Here is a 22,079-nt window from a genome sequence, read left to right as displayed (position 1 = left end):
TACAAAGAACAAGCCAAGAAACACACAGATAAGGTAGCTGAAGAAATTAAAAAGATTATTCAGGAACATAATGAAAACTTCAAAGAGCTGGAAAAATCCACAGACAGACAGCAATCAGAAATTCAGAAGATTAACAATAAAATTACAGAAGTAGGCAACTCAATAGAAAGTCAGAGGAGCAGACCGCAAGTAGAAGACAGACTTTCTGAACTTGAAGATAAATCACTTGGCATTAATATATTTGAAGACAAGTCAGATAAAAGAATTTTTAAAAATGAAGACACCTTAAGAATCATGTGGGACTCTCAAGAAAAATAACCTATGAGCGATTGGAGTGCCAGAACAGGGAGGGATAATAGAACATACAGAGAGAATTGTTGAAGATTTGTTGCCAGAAAACCTCCCTGATATCGTGGAAGATGAGAAGATATCTATCCAAGATGCTCATCAACTCCACTAAGGTAGATGTTAAAAGAAAGTCACTAAGACATCTTATAATCAAACTTGCCAAAACAAAAGATAAAGAGAGAATTTTAAGAGCAGCTAGGGATAAATGAAAAGTCACATACAAAGGAGAGCCAATAAGAATAAGATCAAGCTACTCAGCAGAAACCATGCAGGCAAGAAGGGAATGGGATGACTTATTTAAAGAATCGAAGGAAAAAAAATGCCAGTCAAGAATCATATATCCAGCAAAACTGTCTCTTAAATATGAAGGTGAAATTAGGACATTTTCAGATAAACAGCAGTTTAGGGAATTTGTAAAAACCAAATCAAAATTACAAGAAATACTAAAGGGACTTCTTTGGTTAGAAAATCAATAATATCAGGTATCAATCTAAGACTAGAACACTGGCCTGAGCAATCAGAAGTCAACCCAGACAGGGAAATCAAAAAAACAAAGCAAGATAAAAAAAAAAAAAAAAAAAAACTCAAAACAAGATAACAGCGATGTTATTACGTAAAAGAAGAGAATATTAAAACAATAAAAAGGGACTAAGAAAAGTACTCATAGATCTTCCATACAGAGAGGAAGATAAGGCAATACAAAGAAATAAAAGTTATGTTTAAATTCAGAAAAATGTAAAAAATAAGGTAACCACAAAGGAGACAAACTATCCTACACATGAAAATAAAATACAAGAAAAAAAGAGACTCTGCAGAAACAAAATCAACAACAAATATGAGGAAAACACAATATATAATCTACTCAGCACATAAAATAAAGTGGGAAAAAGAAACTGCCAACAACACACAAAAAAAGACATCAAAATGATAGCACTAAATTCATACCTATCCATAATTACACTGAATGTAATTGCACCAATAAAGAGACAGAATGGTAGAATGGATTAAAAAACAAGATCCGTCTATATGCTGCCTACAAGAGACACACCTTAGACTTAGGGACACAAACTAACATTCAAAGGATGGAAAAAAATATATCAAGCAAACGACAATCAAAAAAGAGCAGGAGTGGCAATATTAATTTCTCACAAAATAGACTTTAAAGTTAAATCCATCAAAAAGGATAAGAAGAACACTATACAATGATTAAAGGGACAATATACCAAGAAGATACAACCATATTAAATATTTATGCACCCAGTGACAGGGCTGCAAGATACATAAAACAAACTCTATCAGCATTGAAAAGTGAGATAGACAGCTTCACAATAATAGTAGGAGACTTCAACACACCACTTTTGGTGAAAAAGAAGAAGAAAATGGGAAGCCTCAGTCTATCTGGTTTTAGAACCTAGTATACCGCCACAGTAGTCAAAACAGCCTGGTACTGGTACAACAGATGCATAGACCAATGGAATAGAATTGAGAATCCAGACATAAACCCATCTGCATATAAGCAGTTGATATTTGGCAAAGGCCCCAAAACAGTTAAGTGGGGAAAAGACAGTCTTCTTAACAAATGGTGCTGGCATAAGTGGATATCCACCTATGAAAAAAATTAAACAAGATCCTTACCTCACTCCACGTACAAAAACGAGCTCAAAATGGATCAAAGACTGAAACATAAAGTCTAAAACGATAAAGATCATGGAAGAAAAAATAGGGACAACGTTAAAAGCCCTAATATATGGCATAAACAGTGTACAAAACATTACTAACAGTAAAAAAAAAACCCAGTGCTGTCGAGTTGATTCCGACTCATACATACTCTATAGTACAGAGTAGAACTGCCCCATAGGGTTTCCAAGGAGCGCCTGGTGGATTCGAACTGCCGACCCTTTGGTTAGCAGCCATAGCACTTAACCACTACGCCACCTACTAACAGTGCAGAAGAAAAACTAGATAACTGGAGCTCCTAAAAATCAAACACTTATGCTCATCCAGAGACTTCACCAAAAGAGTAAAAAGATTACCTACGGACTGGAATAAAGTTTTTAGCTATGACCTTTCAGATCAGCACCTGATCTCTAAAATCTACATGATACCACAAAAACTCAACTATAAAAAGACCAATAACCCAATTTAAAAATGGGCAAAAGATATGAACAGACACTTCACTGAAGAAGACATTCAGGTAGCTAACAGATATATGAGGAAATGCTCTCGATCATTAGTCGTCAGAGAAATGCAAATCAAAACTACAATGAGATTTCATCTTACTCCAACAAAGCTGGCATGAATCCAAAAAACACAAAACAATAAATGTTGAAGAGGTTGTGGAGAGACTGGAACACTTATACACTGCTGGTGGGAATGTAAAATGGTACAATCACTTTGGAAATGGATTTGGCCTTTCCTTAAAAAGCTAGAAATAGAACTACCACAGGATTCAGCTCCTTGGAAACTCTATAGATTCAGCAGTCCCAGTCCTTGGAATATATCCTAGTGAAATAAGAGCCTTTACACTAACAGATATATGCACACCCATGTTCACTGCAGCACTGTTTACAATTGCAGAAAGATGGAAGCAACCAAGATGCCCATCAACGGAAGAATGGATAAATTATGGTATATCCACACAATGGAATACTATGCAGCGATAAAGAACAGTGATGAATCTGTGAAACATTTCCTAACATGGAGGACTCTGGAAGGCATTATGCTAAGTGAAATTAGTCAGGGGCAAAAGGACAAATATTTTAGAAGACCACTATTATAAAGACTTGAGAAACAGTTTAAACATAGAAGAAAATATTCTTTGATGGTTACGAGAGAGGGGAGGGAGGAGGGTGGGAGAGTGGTTTTCACAGCATCCATGAGGTAGGAATTAAAGTTTCATGGCTTCTTTACTTTGTCTATTCCCTTCCCATTGGAATAAGATTTTTTTTTTTTTTTTAGCTGTGCTATCGGTGGAAACCCCAAACCTGTCACTGTTAAGTCAATTGACTCATGGCGACCCCATCTGTGTCAGAGGAGAACTACACTCCATATGATCTTCAATGGCTGTAATCTTACAAAAGTAGATTGCCAGGCCTTTGTTCCATGGTACCGGTGGATGGATTTAAACCACTAACCTTTCAGTTAGTAGCCAAGAATAACCATTTTCACCACCCAGGCTCCCTTACATAAGCAGTAGGTAGTTGCTATTTTCTCCGTGGGCTCAGGGTATAATACAGGATTTTCATGAAGTTTGCCAGACCAAGGGACAGGAGTGGAAGAAGTGAGTTAACATAGTTTAATGTACTTGGAAATGGAAGATCCAGGGACTTGATCATTTCTGTGACGCTGAATGGCTCTATGCATTATTCATACCATTTTCAGAGAGAAAATTGTGTACTGGGAGAAACTACACATCTCCTGGTTCTCAGAGTTGGTTGTCATTCACCTTATACTGCTCTTAGGTTTCTATACCCATACCTTAGAAGTTGTCTGAAATGGCCTGTAGTCAGTTTTCTTGTCTAGTTGCTGGGAGGTATTGGTGCAGGAAAGATGAAAAAAAATACTGACTATGGAATAGGACATTCTAATTGGAGGCAGAGTTAAGATTTACAAATTTCAGAATGGCAGGTTATTTGTATCCACCTTACCCTCAGTAGGGATGTATAGAAACAATAACTGCTAACAGTAACAATAACTGCTTTAAATAGCTACTTTATAGGTATGCAATGCTGGATGAGATGTGGGTTATCTGAACAATGCTTTTCAGAACTAGACTGTAATCTGAAGGCTATGATCAAAGGTCACCTATCTGAATAATCCACAGATGTTAAGAGACTGTCTATAACGAAAAAAAAGTGTTTGCTATTTAAATTGAAAGACTAATAAAGGTAGCAAAATACATGCCATTTAAAGTGTCTCTAGTAATACCAAATAAGTATTGTGGCTATTGCAGATCCTGTAAGGGTATTCAGGGTTTGTAAGTGGACGTTTGTAACATTCCAAGCCTTGGCGCCTAGGGACATGTTTCACGTGCCATCTCCCGTACGTAAATGATCAAAGCATCCATACTTAACCTATGCTTTCCATGGACATACATGGGTGGAAAGGGACATAATACAAAAAGTGTTTCTTTTTTTTACTTAAATTAGTATGTAATTTGTCACTTACAACTAAAATAGTTCTCTTGCAATTTTAAAAACTGAAAATAGTCCATTAAATTCATAGTTTGAAATTGTGATCCTTAACAGTAATGGTATGTTAACAATACGGGGTCTTTGTAGCCAGGCTGGCTTATGTCCTAATAGTCGAGTTAACGTTATAGAATCAGAAAAATAAGATTCCTGGCTAAGACCCCAGATCACATAGCAAACTACAATTTTAATGCCGGCTTTGCCCCTTGCAAACTGTGTGCCCCAGGGCAAATTACATAATGTCACTGAGCTTCCTCTTTTTAAAGTAAAAATATCTGTGTATCTACCTCCGTGTATAATGTAAAATAACATACGTGTAACATTTATAGAAATAATTCGGTGCAAACCTATCACGTGTTCAACTCTTACTGGTAGATACCATTACGAAAAGCAGACAGGAAGGGGCGGAGCGCCAGCTGCAGCGGGGGCCTGAGCGCTGAGAGGGAGCAAGCGCGCCGCCGAGACGCACACATCTGAGCCCTGCGGCCGCGTAGCGCTCTCCCCCACCCTCGTTCAGCACTTCGGCTGGCGGTCCGCGGGCCCTTCGGCGACGCCGGGTCCATGGCCACAGCGGCGGCTCCTTCGGCTTTGGCCGTTAAGGCCTTGGGCCCGGCCGCAACCTCCGGCTCATACGAGGTCTTCTGCAAGGGACTCTCCCGCACCCTGCTCGCCTTCTTCGACCTGGCCTGGCAGCTGCGCATGAACTTCCCGTACTTCTACATCGCCGGCTCCGTGATCCTCAACATCCGCTTGCAGGTACACATATAGAGCCGTGATTAAGCTGCTTGTATTCGGGCCGGGCGCTATGGCTGATTATTCGGCGGCCGGAGCGGGAAGCGGAGCCGCCGCCCAAGCGCCGCACAATCTCGCGAGAGTGCTTCGGCGCCTCCTCGGCCGCGCTTCCGGATAACGCGGAAACCCGAAGTGACGCGAAATCGGAAATACGCGATTCCTGAGAACCGAGAAAAGCTTAAATTAAAAGCCGCGGAAATATTTAAGAAGCCGTGCATCCTTAAGATAAAAACGGACGAACTTCAGGATATGTACACGGGCGCAGGATAAATAAAGGAGGTTATAAAATTTCCAGAAAAAAAAATTTGTACAACGCATGGTCAAAATTAAAATATGAAATCAGTAAACTTCAGGAATATTAGATTGGATTGTAAGTAATACATGGAATGATTACGAAGCTGAAGGTAATAGGAATATAATATGGAAAGCATACATTTCTTCATCCTACAAGAGAAAGCAGTGACCATAAGAAACTTTGGGTGAATAAAACAACAAAATTATCAGAAAGGCATCCTCCAAATAGCAAACAAAAAATGGGGCAGGGTTTTGAACAAATGGTGGGAGTGTAAGAAAATGGATTCTATTTCAGTGTCCCTTTAAGTAGATGGATGAAGACCTTGGAGCCAAAGAGGAAAATTCAGTCATAGACAAAGCTTAGTTATTCAATTAACAACATTTAGATAATCATAATGATGTAAATGTTGTTTATGGTTTTCATTTTTTTTTAAGGGAATACTTAACTGTGGTTACAAAATAGAATGCAAATGTTATCAGCCTCTGATAAGGTAAATAGTACAGTTGCCAAGTGGGGATGGGAGGGTGATAATGGTGTCCTTGTAAGGTGGGAAGTTAAAGAGATACTGTGTGTGAGAGAAAAAAAAGATGTATTTTATTATTTAAAGGAAAGTCATAAAGTTGCTAAGATACCAAGATAACTGTATTAAAGAGGGAGGAGAGTAGGGGAGAATAGTATGAAGTCAACAGGAAATGCCTTAAAGAAGGAGAGTTCAGGTGGGATGTCTCAAGATGAAAATTTAGGTGGAGTTTCTGATATAATTTGAATGTAGAGACGAGGTTTTTAGTTTTTCAGAGTCTGTTGATAGTGATCTGTACATAAAGAAAAAGCTGAGGCAATAATGAACCCCAGGAAAAATAAGTTGTTCAAGAACTGTACTGCATGCCTCAACTGTGAATAATACTGCCCACATAAACCAAGACCAAACCTGTTGGCTGTCAAGTGGATTCCAACTTATAGTGACCCTATGGGACAGAGTAGAACTGCCGCATAGAATTTCCAAGGAAAACCTGATGGATTCAAACTACCAACCTTCTGGTTAGCAGATGAGCACTTAACCAGTGTGCCACCAGGGCTCTAGTAGTCATACAAAACATAATTAGACAAACAGGGAGTCCTGGTGGGGAAACGCTCAGCTGTGGCCACTAACCAAAAGGTCTGTAGTTAGTACCCACCAGCCCCTTAATTTGGGGGAAAGATGTGGCAGTCTGTCCAGTCTGCTTCCATGAGGATTACAGCCTTGGAAACGCTATGGGGAGTTCTTAGTCTTACAGGGTCATGAGTCAGAATCTATTCAGCCACAGTGGGTTTAATTACGTAAACACTGAGGGCAGTGTGTAATGGACAATCAATCAAGATCTAATATAGAAAAATCAAGGAAAAGCAATATAAACGTTATCCAGAAAAATGGAGGTAACTACAGTAACAAACACCTAAAAGTTCAAAGTGGTCTGGAGAAAGGAAATCAGAAATGGGTAGACAAGAGGCAGAAGACTGCTGTTTTCACTATCAGTCTAACAGTATTTTTTGAACTATGTATTTGTATTTCTTTGATTAAAAATTTACATCTCGTTTTTAAATTTCCCCAGGTAATTCTAATGTACCTTACTGATTGAGAGGCACAAGAATAGAATGGGATTTTTTAAATCAAGCAGACTTCCATTAAAATACAAACTAGTTTTGTGGTCTTAGGTGAGTCCATTAATTTGCCTAAACATTCAGTTTCCTCAACTGTTAAAGGTCAGTCTGAGAATTGGAAATAAACCTGTTTTAGTGCTTGATATATATACAGTAAACAGTATTTGTTACTACAGAATATCATGCTAAGATGTGAATAAAAACTTTAGAAACTCACACAAACGGGATGTTTTTCCAGTGGAGATTGTCAGTCCCAGAGGAGACACTTGGGATACTGACTAGATGGTCGGGGTTTGGAGGGAGCCTTCTGGAAGGTAAGTGAGACATTTGAGCCAGTATTACACAATGGAAAAATTTAAATCTTTCAATGCTCTGTATTCCACTAATTGTGTCCAACAGGCAAGTATAGTCCAGCTTTTTAAAATAATAAGTGCCCCTTCTAGCATCATGCCTGGTTTTGGGTAGTTGTTTCTCCTGCTCTTTATTCATTGTCTTCAGCCAAAATCTACTGATCGTCCTTTTTCCTGCTTATATGTTGTTCTGCCTTCTCTATTCTTTCTTCCTATGCAAATTCTTCCATGTTGTAAGGCTAAGCTTAGGTGTCACTTTTTCCATTAAGTTTTTCCCAAATTCCCCTGACCAAATTAGATGTCACTCCTTTTAATCCACCTAAGGGCTGGGTTAATAGCAACCTATGCCATTTCATAGGCTGCCTTAGCTTGTGCCTAATTGTATGTTAATTCCCTGGGGGTTTTGGTAGAAAAAGAAAAATAGTAATGTCCAAGAAGACAGGTTTCTGGAACTATAGTATCTTCCCTTGGTAATTATATATCAATGATAAAGTACAGGAACCAAAACCTTGTAGTCTAAAATAACAAAAATGTAGTTCAAACAATGAGATAATTTAGTAATACCAAGGGACTTAAAAATGAGAGTTTCCCTATTTCCTAGAGATATTGATACCACAAATTGTAATACAAAAGAATTGTGGCTGCCATTAGTCTGGAGTGGTGAGAGATAGTGGAGGAGCTACCTTTGGATGGCTCGAACTTGTGCTTCTTTTAGTCTTTTCAGATCAGTCATTTGTTACACTGAAAACTAAGGCACTTTAGCAGACGTTATCATATCCTCCAACTGAAAACCCCTCTAAGGAAAGATAGGGTATTTTATCCAATTTTATAGCCTGTAGCATCAGGAATGGGAGCATCAGGAAACCCGTTGCGATCGAGTCAATGCCTACCCATAGTGACCCTTTAGGACAGAGTAGAACTGCCCCATAGGATTTCCAAAGTTGTAATCTTTGGGAAGCAGACTGCCACATCTTTCTCCCATGGAGAAGCTGGTGGCTCACACCGCCTGCTTTTTGGTTAACAGCTGAGCCCTTAATCACTGCAACCAGCGCCTCTTATCAGCAAACAGTAGGAACTAAATGAAAGCTCTGATTCATTATTTGTGCTTCACAATTACTCTTAAGCCTAGATGTGTATTTTTCTTCCCACATGATGTGACTCAGTGTAGTTTCACAGGGGAGAAAAGATTTTTGCCCAGTTACTCTAAATGAAGCACTGTTAAACCACTTATCCTAATCTACAAATAATTTTATTCCTTTTGGCACCCTTGCAGGTAACCTCTATTAGGCCAGGGATTTTGTTGGTTCACTGCTCTATCCCCAAGCCTAGAGCATTGCCTAATGCAACGTCCATAAAGATTTGTTAATGAATGACAGTTTAGTGGGTTAGTCTGTACATAGTTAGCAGTCACTAAAAGAAACAAGATACATTTGCCCGATATTAAAGTGATTCACTTAAATGGAGTTCTTTCAGTCCAGTGTGAATATTGATTGGCCCAAGAGAAGCCTCTAGGATGAAGAAGCAGAGAGTTGATGTGATTATGATCAGTAAAGAAAAAAACTAGTTGATGAAGTATAACTGATAAATTCGCTGGGGAATTGAGACTGTTCTTACAGCTTATTGTAACTATAACAGGAAAATATTGATCGTAGTAGGTTTAGGGGAAGAAGTTTTTTTAATTTAGAGTAAAAAATGTGTGATGACTAAAAGGGCATAACATCACATTGTTGTAGAGTTTAATTTTTAATACTTTTAACCCTTTTTTTCCTTTTTAATACCAGGAACTATGGAAAGTTATTTACAGACAGCCTCCATAATTCTCACATGTGCCCTATGAAAGATCCTTTTATCATCTTTCAGATGAGGAGACTGGCATTTAGAGGGGTTCAGTGACTTGCCCGAGACCGTGGCAGCTGAGCACACTGCAGTAGATTCTCGGGTCCATCCTTACAGGTGCCTTTGACGAGCGGGTTGACTTGTTAAATGTGTAGGTGTTTCTGAGTAACCCTGTCTCCAGACAGGGGAAGTGTTACCAACACTTGATGATTATTTTAAAAAATAATTGTTGTGGGCCTTCTGTATTAGAATATAAATATTCAACATAATTTGATACGGAAATTCAAGTATATTCTCTGCTGCCTAAACTCATTTGGCCTAATGGGGAAGAGGGGAAGGAGTAGAGGGCGAGAACCACAAAAGCATTTTCCCAAGGATGGAAGGGAAACAGTTTTCTTCCCTACTACACAGGGTGTAGGTCAGATACTCATGAACTTTGAAATCCTGTCTGTCGCTGCCCTGAGGAGCCCTGACTAAATTACAAAATCTTACAGCCCAATTTTAATCAGACCTCTTCTTCGTGAGCATCAATTCGAGAACGAAGAAGAAAATAGGGATTACATGTGGAGGCATAAAAGGTTGGGAATGGAAAGTCGAGGAATATAGGGATAAAAGGAGAGGGAGAGGAAAATCCTAATGATAGAAATTTTGAGCCTGGAAAGTAGTCTGAAGAGTAGACTTGGGAGGTTCCACACAAGTGAACCAATAGAAGAACCCTTGCAGGAACTGTTAAAATCCCCAATAATTGGGTTTGGTTGAGTCACATCATTCTACTACCTGAATTACTATGAGTGTGGGAATTTTTTTCCAATTTTAACAGGAACTCTATAGTCTGTTTCCCAGCAGGATTCTCACCATACCAGGTCATGAATATTTTTGCAGCAGAAGTCAAGTCCTTTCCATACCCCACAAATATGTATCTCAGCAATGCTCTTGGGACAATTGACAGCCCAAAGGACATTCCTGAATGTTTACTACAAGTGAAAAAAAAGAACTATGGAATTCTTGATAGCTTGATTGTAGGAGATCAGTTTCTATGCTGATAGGGATCTTCAGTAAACATTAGGAAATCTTGATCATCCTTAGAATTTCAAGCACCAGGTATGTGGATTTATTCACAGTACGGTGGCAGAGTGCATCAGTGAATGATAAAGAGGAGTGGAGGTCTTTCATATCTTGAGTGAGGGGGGTTGGATATACCTTTTTCATGAACTAAAGAGAATAAATCATCACACAACCAAAAGGGCAAAAATCACTAATGAAACAATGTACCTAGAATGTCTTGACTAGAAATTATTTGCATAGAAATGTGAGATTATGCCCAACAGATAAAAAGATGTTTAAACTGAAAAAAACGCTGTTTTTCGTGAGACCGTTTTAACTTTTTCATTGATAAAAAACAACAACCTTTGAAAGCATTGCAAACAAGTCAAATATGATAGAAACCTTGAAATTCATAGGCCAGGTCAGACCTCTATGAAGGGGAAAGTAAGTTATTTCTAGAACAAATATTTAACCATAGAGATAAGATACAGTAGTGCAATGCAGACAGTAGGTACTCAGTCTCCTGACACTGCATTGGGACCCTTAAAATGGCTAAAATTGAAAATGGCCCATCTGTTACCTGGGCTTTGATCTCCAAATAACTCCCAAAATATTGTCTCATTTTTTTTTCTAAATTGATCAGACCAACCCTCTGATCAATTTTTTGAATGAGGGCTTATCCTTCGCAATCCAACACGTCTTAGATTAGTACACACACACACAAAAAAAAACCAAACCCGTTGCCATCGAGAGACAGTGGTAATAATGTCACAGGTGAGTGGACTGTGTACATACGGGTTTTGTAGGAGGCCCTCTTGTTTCTGTGCTTCAATTAAAACAGTCCCTGGCTCAGCGGGCATTTAGATTAATGAAGAACAGCACACAAACCACCGGAAGCATCAGTGATTTAACATTCCACAGTCTCCGAGATTTGTGTTCATCATCATATGTTTTCACTATGAGGTTTTTCTCAATAAAGTTTAAAACGACATGGCTTAAAAAATCTAAAATATCTTCCCAGCAGATAAAAGTCTAGGCTTAGGGCAGGCCTCAGGCATAAACCTATTTTGTCATTAGAAACAGGTTATTTGCAACTTTTCCCATAAATCAATGGTGTGGGCTAACTGAAAAAATTTCATCAAGACCATTAGAAGTTTATTTGTGGGAGAAGTGATTGACAAGAAAGTAGTGACAATCTCCCCCCCCCCCCCCAATGATTTGGTACCAGGATAGGATGCAGTTCTCTCTAGATTGCATGGGACTGCCTACGGCTGTGATAGTAGTGGCTGTTACTGGGTTATAGTTTGGTTCTCTAACAGGCTCTTATGAAAGTGGAGGTGCAGAGCTTAATCTCAAAACGCCATTTAAATGGGGGAGGGAGGGAATGGAATACATCAATAACTACAGCCCCTGGCCCAGGCTTCATCCTTAAGTAGTTATTTTCTGCACTTCGACTACCACTTCTAAACCAAGATTTGGACTCCTGGTCCTAGCTTCATCTCTCCGGGGTTACTGCATGAGAAGGGGGGGAGCTTCACCCTAGTGAGACATTTATTCCTAAATAACAGCCAGTATGTAAAAAATTGAAACAAGTTCAGCCCTTGCTGAACATACTTGTTTCAATTTTTTACATACTGGCTATTAAAAGTTCAGTAACAGTAAGATGTCAATCTTAAAGCTAAAACTAAATGGAGCAGCTGATGGATTCCAACTGCTGACCTTTTGATTAGCAGCCAAGCTCTTAACCATTTTGCCACCAGGGCTCCAAATGTGTTTAGCAACATGTGATAAGTACTGTCGTAGGGGGAAAAACATCACAAAGTCTAGTAAAGCAAAAAGAAACTTTTATTCGGCATATATTCAAAAGGACAGAAGTGGGATGTGGACAAGCATGCTGCCAGAGCTAATGTTTGCCTGAATCCAAGGAAATATTACAGAGTAAGCATGAATGGGGAAATGGACAAGCATGCTGCCACAGCCATGTCTGTCAGAGTCCAAGGAAGGTTACGGAGTCATCAGTATAAACATCACAAAAATGGGTGAAAGCTTCACCTTTTCACAGATTGGCAAGAAACTGTGGTCTTATACTTTGAATTGCCTTTCTTAACAATCATTGGTATGGGTTTCAGTAACCCGACAGTTAAGAGGGTCTTCATTGGTCCAACAAATTTCTATTCAGTAAATGTTAACAGAAAAACATAAGTATGAAAAAAGTCTTTTGTGTCCTGTTTGATTGGCTTTATGTGAAAAATGTGAAAAGTTCCCTAAAAATATTTTTTCTTCCCTAAAACATAATTTCTAAGATTGTCCCATCTATTGTCTTTATCTCAGGGCCCAGTTGATGTGTCCTTGTGAGTCTTTGTGGGCCCAGCTTCAGCTGGGTCACATTCTCTTTGCTCAAGGACAGGCAATAATAATTCCAATATCTTTCTAAATCAGTACAAAGTAATGTTTTAACTTTTTTACCGAAATCGAATTATCCTCAGTGTCTGAGCCTAAATATAGCCAGTCTGATTTAAATTTCACCTTTCCTAAAGCCAAATCACCCGTTATAACCATTAGGAAATTTCATAGGTAGTGGCCAACAAAATGAATGCAGTTTTTAAAATCTAAATCTCCATATAGATCTCGATATACATTTTTTTCACCGTCATCATCATGTATACATGGGAACAGCCCCACCCAGGTGTGATCACAACCCCACACAGGTGTGAGCACAGCCCCACACAGGTGTGATCACAGTGTTGTTTCCTAGAATTAGAGTGCACTTTACAAAGCCATTTTTATTCTTTCTTTCCATCATCAGGCATGACCTACTAAAAAAATACTACTCCATCAAAATTAATTTACAACCCCATATTTTCAACAATTTATTTTTATTTTTTTCTACCATCAAAAGATTATCACACTTGTAAGCCCTAACAAAGATTTCTCATTGATAGTTTTTAAATATGTTTACATTTATCTCCAAAAATTACATTACAAACCGTTATATTCAAAATTAGAATATCATTACCAGTTTTACCACCTCCTAGCCTTAACATTTACAATTTTCAGCAACTTTGATTTATTTCATTATAAAAGTCAAACTAGCACTATATGTACGAACATGTCTAAAATTTACACAAGTGTGTGATACTCTCTTGTAAACTTTCTGTTCTTATCCCTGGTGAGTTGGTTGGTTGGTTTCTCTGATAAGGAACACTAGTGTTCGTGGTACAACAAAATACACCCATTACACATACACATACACACACACACACGAATACATATAAGCTTGGTGTCAAAATGTGATTTTTTACAATAGAAATATAAGTATTCTTATGCACTTAGGGTTAATTATTCATAGATCTAACTTATAAACATTGGCAATTTACAAGCCCATTAGATGATTTGTGCCATTATGAAAATGTGTATTTTAATTCCTTGAACTGGCAATTAGCAAAACGAATAAGGTGACTAGAAAATCTAAAATGGTCATAATTTGGGGGGTTAGTTTTCAGTCTCATTTTACAAATACAGCTTATTTTTCTTTTATTCTACAAAGCTAGTGGCTGTTCAAGCTTGGATACCTAATGATAGAATGCCGTTTTGTTTTAAAAGTGGTGTCTGCCGTTGCGAGGTTATGCGCTTCCAGCATTTTTTTTTTTTTAATTTTTGACTTTCATTTTGATTTTTATTTTACTAACATTTTTAATCAGGATCATGTTTTTTCTCTTTTTGCTGTATATATATATTTTTTTGTGTTTAGGTGAAAGTTTTCCGCTCAAGTTAATTTCTCACACAAAAATGTATATACATATTGCTATGTGACCCTAGTTGCAATCCCTATAATGTGACAGCACAGTCCCCATTTCCACCCCAGGTTTCCACTGTCCATCCAACCAGCTCTGTCCCTTCCTGCCTTCTTTTCCTGCCTCCAGGCAGGAGCTGCCCATTACGTCTCGTGTATCTGCTTGAACTAAGAAGCACACTCTTCATGACTATTATTTTATGTTTTATACTCCAGTGTAATCTTTGTCTGAAAAATGGATTTAGGAATGGTTTCAGTTCTGGGTTAACAGAGTGTCCAGGAGCCATGGCTTCGAGGGTTCCTCCAGTCTCAGTCAGACCATTAAGTCTGGTCTTTTTACTAGAATTTAGTTCTGCTCCACCCTTTTCTCCTGCTCCGTCAGGGACTCTATGTTGTGTTCCCTGTCAGGGCACTCCTTGGTGGTAGTGGAGCACCATCTAGTTCTTCTGGCCTCAGGCTGATGGAGTCTCTGGTTTATGTAGCCCTTTTATCTCTTGGGCTAATATTTTTTACCTTGTGTCTTTGGTGTTCTTCATTCTCTTTTGCTCCAAGTGGGTTGGGACCAATTGATGCATCTTAGGTGGTCACTCCCAAGCTTTTTTTTTTTTTTTTAATTAACTTTTATTAAGCTTCAAGTGAACATTTACAATTCCAATCAGTCTGTCACATGTAAGTTTACATGTATCTTACTCCCTTCTCCCACTTGCTCTCCCCCTATTGAGTCAGCCCTTCCAGTCTCTCGTTTCGTGCCAATTTTGCCGTCTTCCCTATCTCTCTATCTTCCCATCCCCCCTCCAGTCAAGAGTTGCCAACACACTCTCCAGTGTCCACCTGATTTAATTAGCTCTCTCTTCATCAGCATCTCTCTCCCCCCCGCTGACCAGTCCCTTTCATGTCTGATGAGTTGTCTTCGGTGATGGTTCCTGTCCTGTGCCAACAGAAGGTCTGGGGAGCATTGCCTCCGGGATTCCTCTAGTCGCAGTCAGACCATTAGGTATGGTCTTTTTATGATAATTTGGGGTCTGTATCCCACTGATCTCCTGCTCCCTCACGAGTTCTCTGTTGTGCTTCCTGACAGGGCAGTCATCAATTGTGGCCGGGCACCAACTAGTTCTTCTGGTCTCAGGATGATGTAGGTCTCTGGTTCATGTGGCCCTTTCTGTCTCTTGGGTTCTTAGTTGTCGTGTGACCTTGGTGTTCTTCATTTTCCTTTGCTCCAGGTGGGTTGAGACCAATTGATGTATCTTAGATGGCCGCTTGTTAGCATTTAGGACCCCAGACGCCACATTTCAAAGTGGGATGCAGAATGTTTTCATAATAGAATTATTTTGCAAATTGACTTAGAAGTCCCCGCAAACCATGTTCCCCAGAACCCAGCCCCTGGTCCGCTGACCTTTGAAGCCATTCATTTTATCCCGGAAACCTCTTTGCTTTTAGTCCAGTCCAATTGGGCTGACCTTCCTTGTATTGAGTGTTGTCTTTCCCCTCACCCAAAGCAGTTCTTATCTACTGATGGATCAATAAAAAACCCTCTCCCTCCCTCCCTCCCTCCCCTCCTCGTAACCACAAAAGTATGTGTTCTTCTCAGTTTTTTCTATTTCTCAAGATCTTATAATAGTGGTCTTATACAATATTTGTCCTTTTGCCTCTGACTCATTTCACTCAGCATAATGCCTTCCAGATTCCTCCATGTTATGAAATGTTTCAGAGATTCGTCACTGTTCTTTATCGATGCGTAGTATTCCATTGTGTGAATATACCACAATTTATTTACCCATTCATCCGTTGACGGACACCTTGGTTGCTTCCAACTTTTTGCTATTGTAAACAGAGCTGCAATAAACATGGGTGTGCATATATCTGTTTGTGTGAAGGCTCTTGTATCTCTAGGGTATATTCCAAGGAGTGGGATTTCTGGGTTGTATGGTAGTTCTGTTTCTAACTGTTTAAGATAACGCCAGATGGATTTCCAAAGTGGTTGTACCATTTTACATTCCCACCAGCAGTGTATAAGAGTTCGAATCTCTCCGCAGCCTCTCCAACATTTATTATTTTGTGTTTTTTGGATTAATGCCAGTCTAGTTGGTGTGAGATGGAATCTCATCGTAGTTTTAATTTGCATTTCTCTAATGGCTAATGATCGAGAGCATTTTCTCATGTATCTGTTGGCTGCCTGAATATCTTCTTTAGTGAAATGTGTGTTCATATCCTTTGCCCACTTCTTGATTGGGTTGTTTGTCTTTTTGTGGTTGAGTTTTGACAGAATCATGTAGATTTTAGAGATCAGGCGCTGGTCTGAGATCTCATAGCTGAATATTCTTTCCCAGTCTGTAGGTGGTCTTTTTACTCTTTTGGTGAAGTCTTCAGATGAGCATAGGTGTTTGATTTTTAGAAGCTCCCAGTTATCTGGTTTCTCTTCATCATTTTTGGTAATGTTTTGTATTCTGTTTATGCCCTCTATTAGGGCTCCTAGGGTTGTCCCAATTTTTTCTTCCATGATCTTTATCGTTTTAGTCTTTATGTTTAGGTCTTTGATCCACTTGGAGTTAGTTTTTGTGCATGGTGTGAGGTATGGGTCCTGTTTCATTCTTTTGCAAATGGATATCCAGTTATGCCAGCACCATTTGTTAAAAAGACTATCTTTTCCCCAATTAACTAACACTGGGCCTTTGTCAAATATCAGCTGCTCATACATGGATGGATTTATATCTGTGTTCTCAGTTCTGTTCCATTGGTCTATGTGCCTGTTGTTGTACCAGTACCAGGCTGTTTTGACTACTGTGGCTGTATAATAGGTTCTGAAATCAGGTAGAGTGAGGCCTCCCACTTTCTTCTTCTTTTCAGTAATGCTTTGCTTATCCGGGGCTTCTTTCCCTTCCATATGAAATTGGTGATTTGTTTCTCTATCCCCTTAAAATATGACATTGGAATTTGGATCGGGAGTGCGTTATATGTATAGATGGCTTTTGGTAGAATAGACATTTTTACTATGTTAAGTCTTCCTATCCATGAGCAGGGTATGTTTTTCCACTTAAGTATGTCCTTTTGAATTTCTTGTAGTAGAGCTTTGTAGTTTTCTTTGTATAGGTCTTTTACATCCTTGGTAAGATTTATTCCTAGGTATCTTATCTTCTTGGGGGCTACTGTGAATGGTATTGATTTGGTGATTTCCTCTTCGGTGTTCTTTTTGTTGATGTAGAGGAATCCAAGTGATTTTTGTATGTTTATTTTATAACCTGAGACTCTACCAAACTCTTCTGTTAGTTTCAGTAGTTTTCTGGAGGATTCCTTAGGGTTTTCCGTGTATACGATCATGTCATCTGCAAATAGTGATGGCTAGGACTTCAAGTACGATGTTGAATAAGAGCGGTGATAAAGGGCATCCTTGTCTGGTTCCCATTCTCAAGGGAAATGCTTTCAGGTTCTCTCCATTTAGAGTGATATTGGCTGTTGGCTTTGCATAGATGCCCTTTATTATGTTGAGGAATTTTCCTTCAATTCCTATTTTGGTAAGAGTTTTTATCATAAATGGGTGTTGAACTTTGTCAAATGCCTTTTCTGCATCTATTGATAAGATCATGTGGTTTTTATCTTTTGTTTTATTTATGTGATGGATTACATTAATAGTTTTTCTGATATTAAACCAGCCTTGCATAGCTGGTATAAATCCCACTTGATCAGGGTGAATTATTTTTTTGATGTGTTGTTGGATTCTATTGGCTAGAATTTTGTTGAGGATTTTTGCATCTATGTTCATGAGGGATATAGGTCTATAATTTTCTTTTTTTGTAATGTCTTTACCTGGTTTTGGTATCAGGGAGGTGGTAGCTTCATAGAATGAGTTGGGTAGTATTCCGTCTTTTTCTATGCTTTGAAATACCTTCAGTAGTAGTGGTGTTAACTCTTCTCTGAAGGTTTGGAAGAACTCTGCAGTGAAGCCGTCCGGGCCAGGGCTTTTTTTTGTTGGAAGTTTTTTGATTACCATTTCAATCTCTTTTTTTGTTATGGGTCTATTTAGTTGTTCTACTTCTGAATGTGTTAGTTTAGGTAGGTAGTATTTTTCCAAGAATTTATCCATTTCTTCTAGGTTTTCAAATTTGTTAGAGTACAATTTTTCGTAGTAATATGAAATGATTCTTTTAATTTCATTTGGCTCTGTTGTGATGTGGTCCTTCTCATTTCTTATTCGGGTTATTTGTTTCCTTTCCTGTTTTTCTTTAGTCAGTCTAGCTAATGGTTTATCAATTTTGTTAATTTTTTCAAAGAACCAGCTTTTGGCTTTGTTAATTCTTTCAATTGTTTTTCTGTTCTCTAATTCATTTAGTTCAGCTCTAATTTTTATTATTTGTTTTCTTCTGTTGCCTGATGGGTTCTTTTGTTGCTCACTTTCTATTTGTTCAAGTTGTCGGGACAGTTCTCTGATTTGGGCTCTTTCTTCTTTTTGTATGTGTGCATTTATCGATATAAATTGGCCTCTGAGCACTGCTTTTGCTGTGTCCCAGAGGTTTTGATAGGAAGTATTTTCATTCTCGTTGCTTTCTAAGAATTTCCTTATTCCCTCCTTGATGTCTTCTATAACCCAGTCTTTTTTCAGGAGGGTATTGTTCATTTTCCAAGTATTTGATTTCTTTTCCCTAGTTTTTCTGTTATTGATTTCTAGCTTCATTGCCTTGTGGTCTGAGAAGATGCTTTGTAATATTTCGATGTTTTGGACTCTGCAAAGATTTGTTTTATGACCTAATATGTGGTCTATTCTAGAGAATGTTCCATGTGCACTAGAAAAAAAAGTATATTTTGCAGCAGTTGGGTGGAGAGTTCTGTATAAGTCAATGAGGTCAAGTTAGTTGACTGTTTTAAGTAGGTCTTCCGTGTCTCTATTGAGTTTCTTACTGGATGTCCTGTTCTTCTCCGAAAGTGGTGTGTTGAAGTCTCCTACTATAAATGTGGAGGTGTCTATCTCACTTTTCAATTCTGTTAAAATCTGATTTATGTATCTTACAGCCCTGTCATTGGGTGCATAAATATTTAATATGGTTGTGTCTTCCTGATCAATTGTCCCTTTTATCATTATATAGTGTCCTTCTTTATCCTTTGTGGAGGATTTAAGTCTAAAGTCTATTTTGTCAGAGATTAATATTGCTACTCCTCTTCTTTTTTGCTTATTGTTTGCTTGATATATTTTTTTCCCTCCTTTGAGTTTTAGTTTGTTTGTGTCTCTAAGTCTAAGGTGTGTCTCTTGTAGGCAGCATATAGATGGATCGTGTTTCTTTATCCAGTCCGTGACTCTCTGTCTCTTTATTGGTGCATTTAGTCCATTTACATTCAGCGTAATTATAGATAAGTAAGTTTTTAGTGCTGTCATTTTGATGCCTTTTCATGTGTGTTGTTGGCCATTTCATTTTTCCACATAGTTTTTTGTGCTGAGACATTTTTCTTAGTAGATTGTGAGATCCTCATTTTCATAATGTTTAACTTTATGTTAGTTGAGTCGTTACGTTTTTCTTGGCTTTTTTCTTGAGTTATGGAGTTGATATTCCTTTTTGTGGTTACCTTATTATTTACCCCTATTTTTCTAAGTAAAAACCTAACTTGTATCATTCTATATCACCTTGTATCACTCTCCCAATGCCTCCTATATTTATTCCCTCTTTTTGATTATTGTGATCTTTTATCTATTGATTTCCATGATTCCCTGTTATGTGTATTATTTTGTTTATTTATTTATTTTTTAGAATTAATCTTTGTTTGTTTTTGTGCTTTCCCTATTTGAGTTGATATCAGGACGTTCTGTTTTGTGACCTTGTATTGTGCTGGTACCTGATATTATTGGTCATCTGACCAAACAATCTCCTTTAGCATTTCTTGTAGCCTTGGTTTGGTTTTTGCAAATTCTCTAAACTTGTGTTTATCTGTAAATATCTTAATTTCTCCTTCATATTTCAGAGAGAGTTTTGCTGGATATATGATCCTTGGTTGGCAGTTTTTCTCCTTCATTGTTCTGTATATGTCGTCCCATTCCCTTCTTGCCTGCATGGTTTTTGCTGAGTAGTCTGAACTTATTCTTATTGATTCTCCCTTGAAGGAAACCTTTCTTTTCTCCCTGGCTGCTTTTAAAATTTTCTGTTTATCTTTGGTTTTGGCAAGTTTGATGATAATATGTCTTGGAGTTTTTCTTTTTGGATCAGTCTTAAATGGGGTTCGATGAGCATCTTGGATAGATATCCTTTTGTCTTTCATGATGTCAGGGAAGTTTTCTGTCAGGAGTTCTTCAACTATTCTCTCTGTGTTTTCTGTCCTCCCTCCCTGTTCTGGGACTCCAATCACACGCAAGTTATCCTTCTTGATAGAGTCCCACATGATTCTTAGGGTTTCTTCATTTTTTTTAATTCTTTTATCTGATTTTTTTTCAGCTATGTTGGTGTTGATTCCCTGGTCCTCCAGATGTCCCAGTCTGCATTCTAATTGCTCGAGTCTGCTCCTCTGACTTCCTATTGCGTTGTCTAATTCTGTAATTTTATTGTTAATCTTTTGGATTTCTACATGCTATCTCTCTATGGATTCTTGCAACTTATTAATTTTTCCACTATGTTCTTGAATAATCTTTTTGAGTTCTTCAACTGCTTTATCAGTGTGTTCCTTGGCTTTTTCTGCATTTAGCCTAATTTCATTTCTGATGTCTTTAAGCATTCTGTAAATTAGTTTTTTATATTCTGTATCTGATAATTCCAGCATTGTATCTTCATTTGGGAAAGATTTTGATTCTTTTGTTTGAGGGGTCGGAGAAGCTGTCATGGTCTGCTTCTTTATGTGGTTTGATATGGACTGCTGTCTCCGAGCCATCACTGGGAAACTAGTTTTTCCAGAAAATCCACTAAAAAAAAATGCAGTCAGATCCCTATCAGAGTTCTCCCTCTGGCTCAGGCTTTTCAGATGTTAATGGAGCCGCCTGGGGAGGGTGGGGGAGGGATCAGAGAGCTAGGAGTGTAGCACCTCAGAATATAGCCAGAGTTGTTTGTCTTACTTGGAATGACTCTTATATCTGAGATTTCCGCGGGGCGCGTCGCCTATTTGTACTGGATGTGTGGAGATTGCCCCCCGGGGGGGTCTGGCCCGCTGGCGTCACGGTCAGATCCTCCGCTGTCAGCCCCACCCCCAAGGTTAAGGCTCCCCTACTGGAACGGTGCACTCCCGTCTCCAAAATCTGTCGCTGCCTCCCGGGGGCTCCGCGCCCCTCCAGCTGCGTCGCGCGCCGCTCCCGCGAACCGGGTGCGACTCCGCGTCCCGCCTGGGACGCCGCTCTCCCCGCTCCAAGACCAGCCACTGCCTCCCGGGGACTTCTCCCTCCGGCGCGCCACGCCGGGAACTGGGTGGGCGCCTCCCGCACGAATGACTGGACCCCCCCCCCGGGGTCAATTCAAGGAAATGTAGGTGGTCCCCGCGCTCGCGCCCTGCCCGCTTCCCGCCAAACTCCCGGCGGGCCAGTCCCCAGGCTGGGACACTGCTCTCCCCGCGCCAAGACCAGTCGCTGCCTCCTGGGGACTTCTCCCACTGGCTGCGCCGCCACATCGCCCGCGCCAACCGGCTGGGCTCGCTCCTGGGATGAGTTCGGGGGCTAGGGCTGGGCCCCTTGTCTGTGCCGTCTGCCCCCCTGGGCTCTGCCCCAACTCGGGCTCCAAAGGTCACCTGCCTGGTGCACTGGCTCCTGGCTCTGAAAACAATCGCTGTCTCCCCGTGTTTGTTCGTTCTCCGTCTCTAAATCTGTGTTTGTTGTTCAGAGTTCGTAGATTGTTATG

At 39.3% G+C, this 22,079-nt stretch overlaps 1 protein-coding gene across 1 annotated transcript; it reads left to right on the top strand.

Moving 5' to 3' along the window:
- The first annotated feature begins 4,965 nt into the window (after positions 1-4,965).
- On the top strand, positions 4,966-5,677 carry SMIM10L1 (small integral membrane protein 10 like 1). Its single transcript, XM_064284564.1, has one exon. It carries the CDS (start codon positions 5,100-5,102, stop codon positions 5,304-5,306), a length of 207 nt encoding a protein of 68 aa, XP_064140634.1. The 5' UTR covers positions 4,966-5,099; the 3' UTR covers positions 5,307-5,677.
- The last annotated feature ends 16,402 nt before the right edge of the window (positions 5,678-22,079 follow it).

Source organism: Loxodonta africana, chromosome 4, assembly GCF_030014295.1.
Source record: "Loxodonta africana isolate mLoxAfr1 chromosome 4, mLoxAfr1.hap2, whole genome shotgun sequence".
Taxonomy (NCBI): Eukaryota; Metazoa; Chordata; class Mammalia; order Proboscidea; family Elephantidae; genus Loxodonta; species Loxodonta africana.
This window is presented reverse-complemented; position numbering and strand designations above follow the sequence as displayed.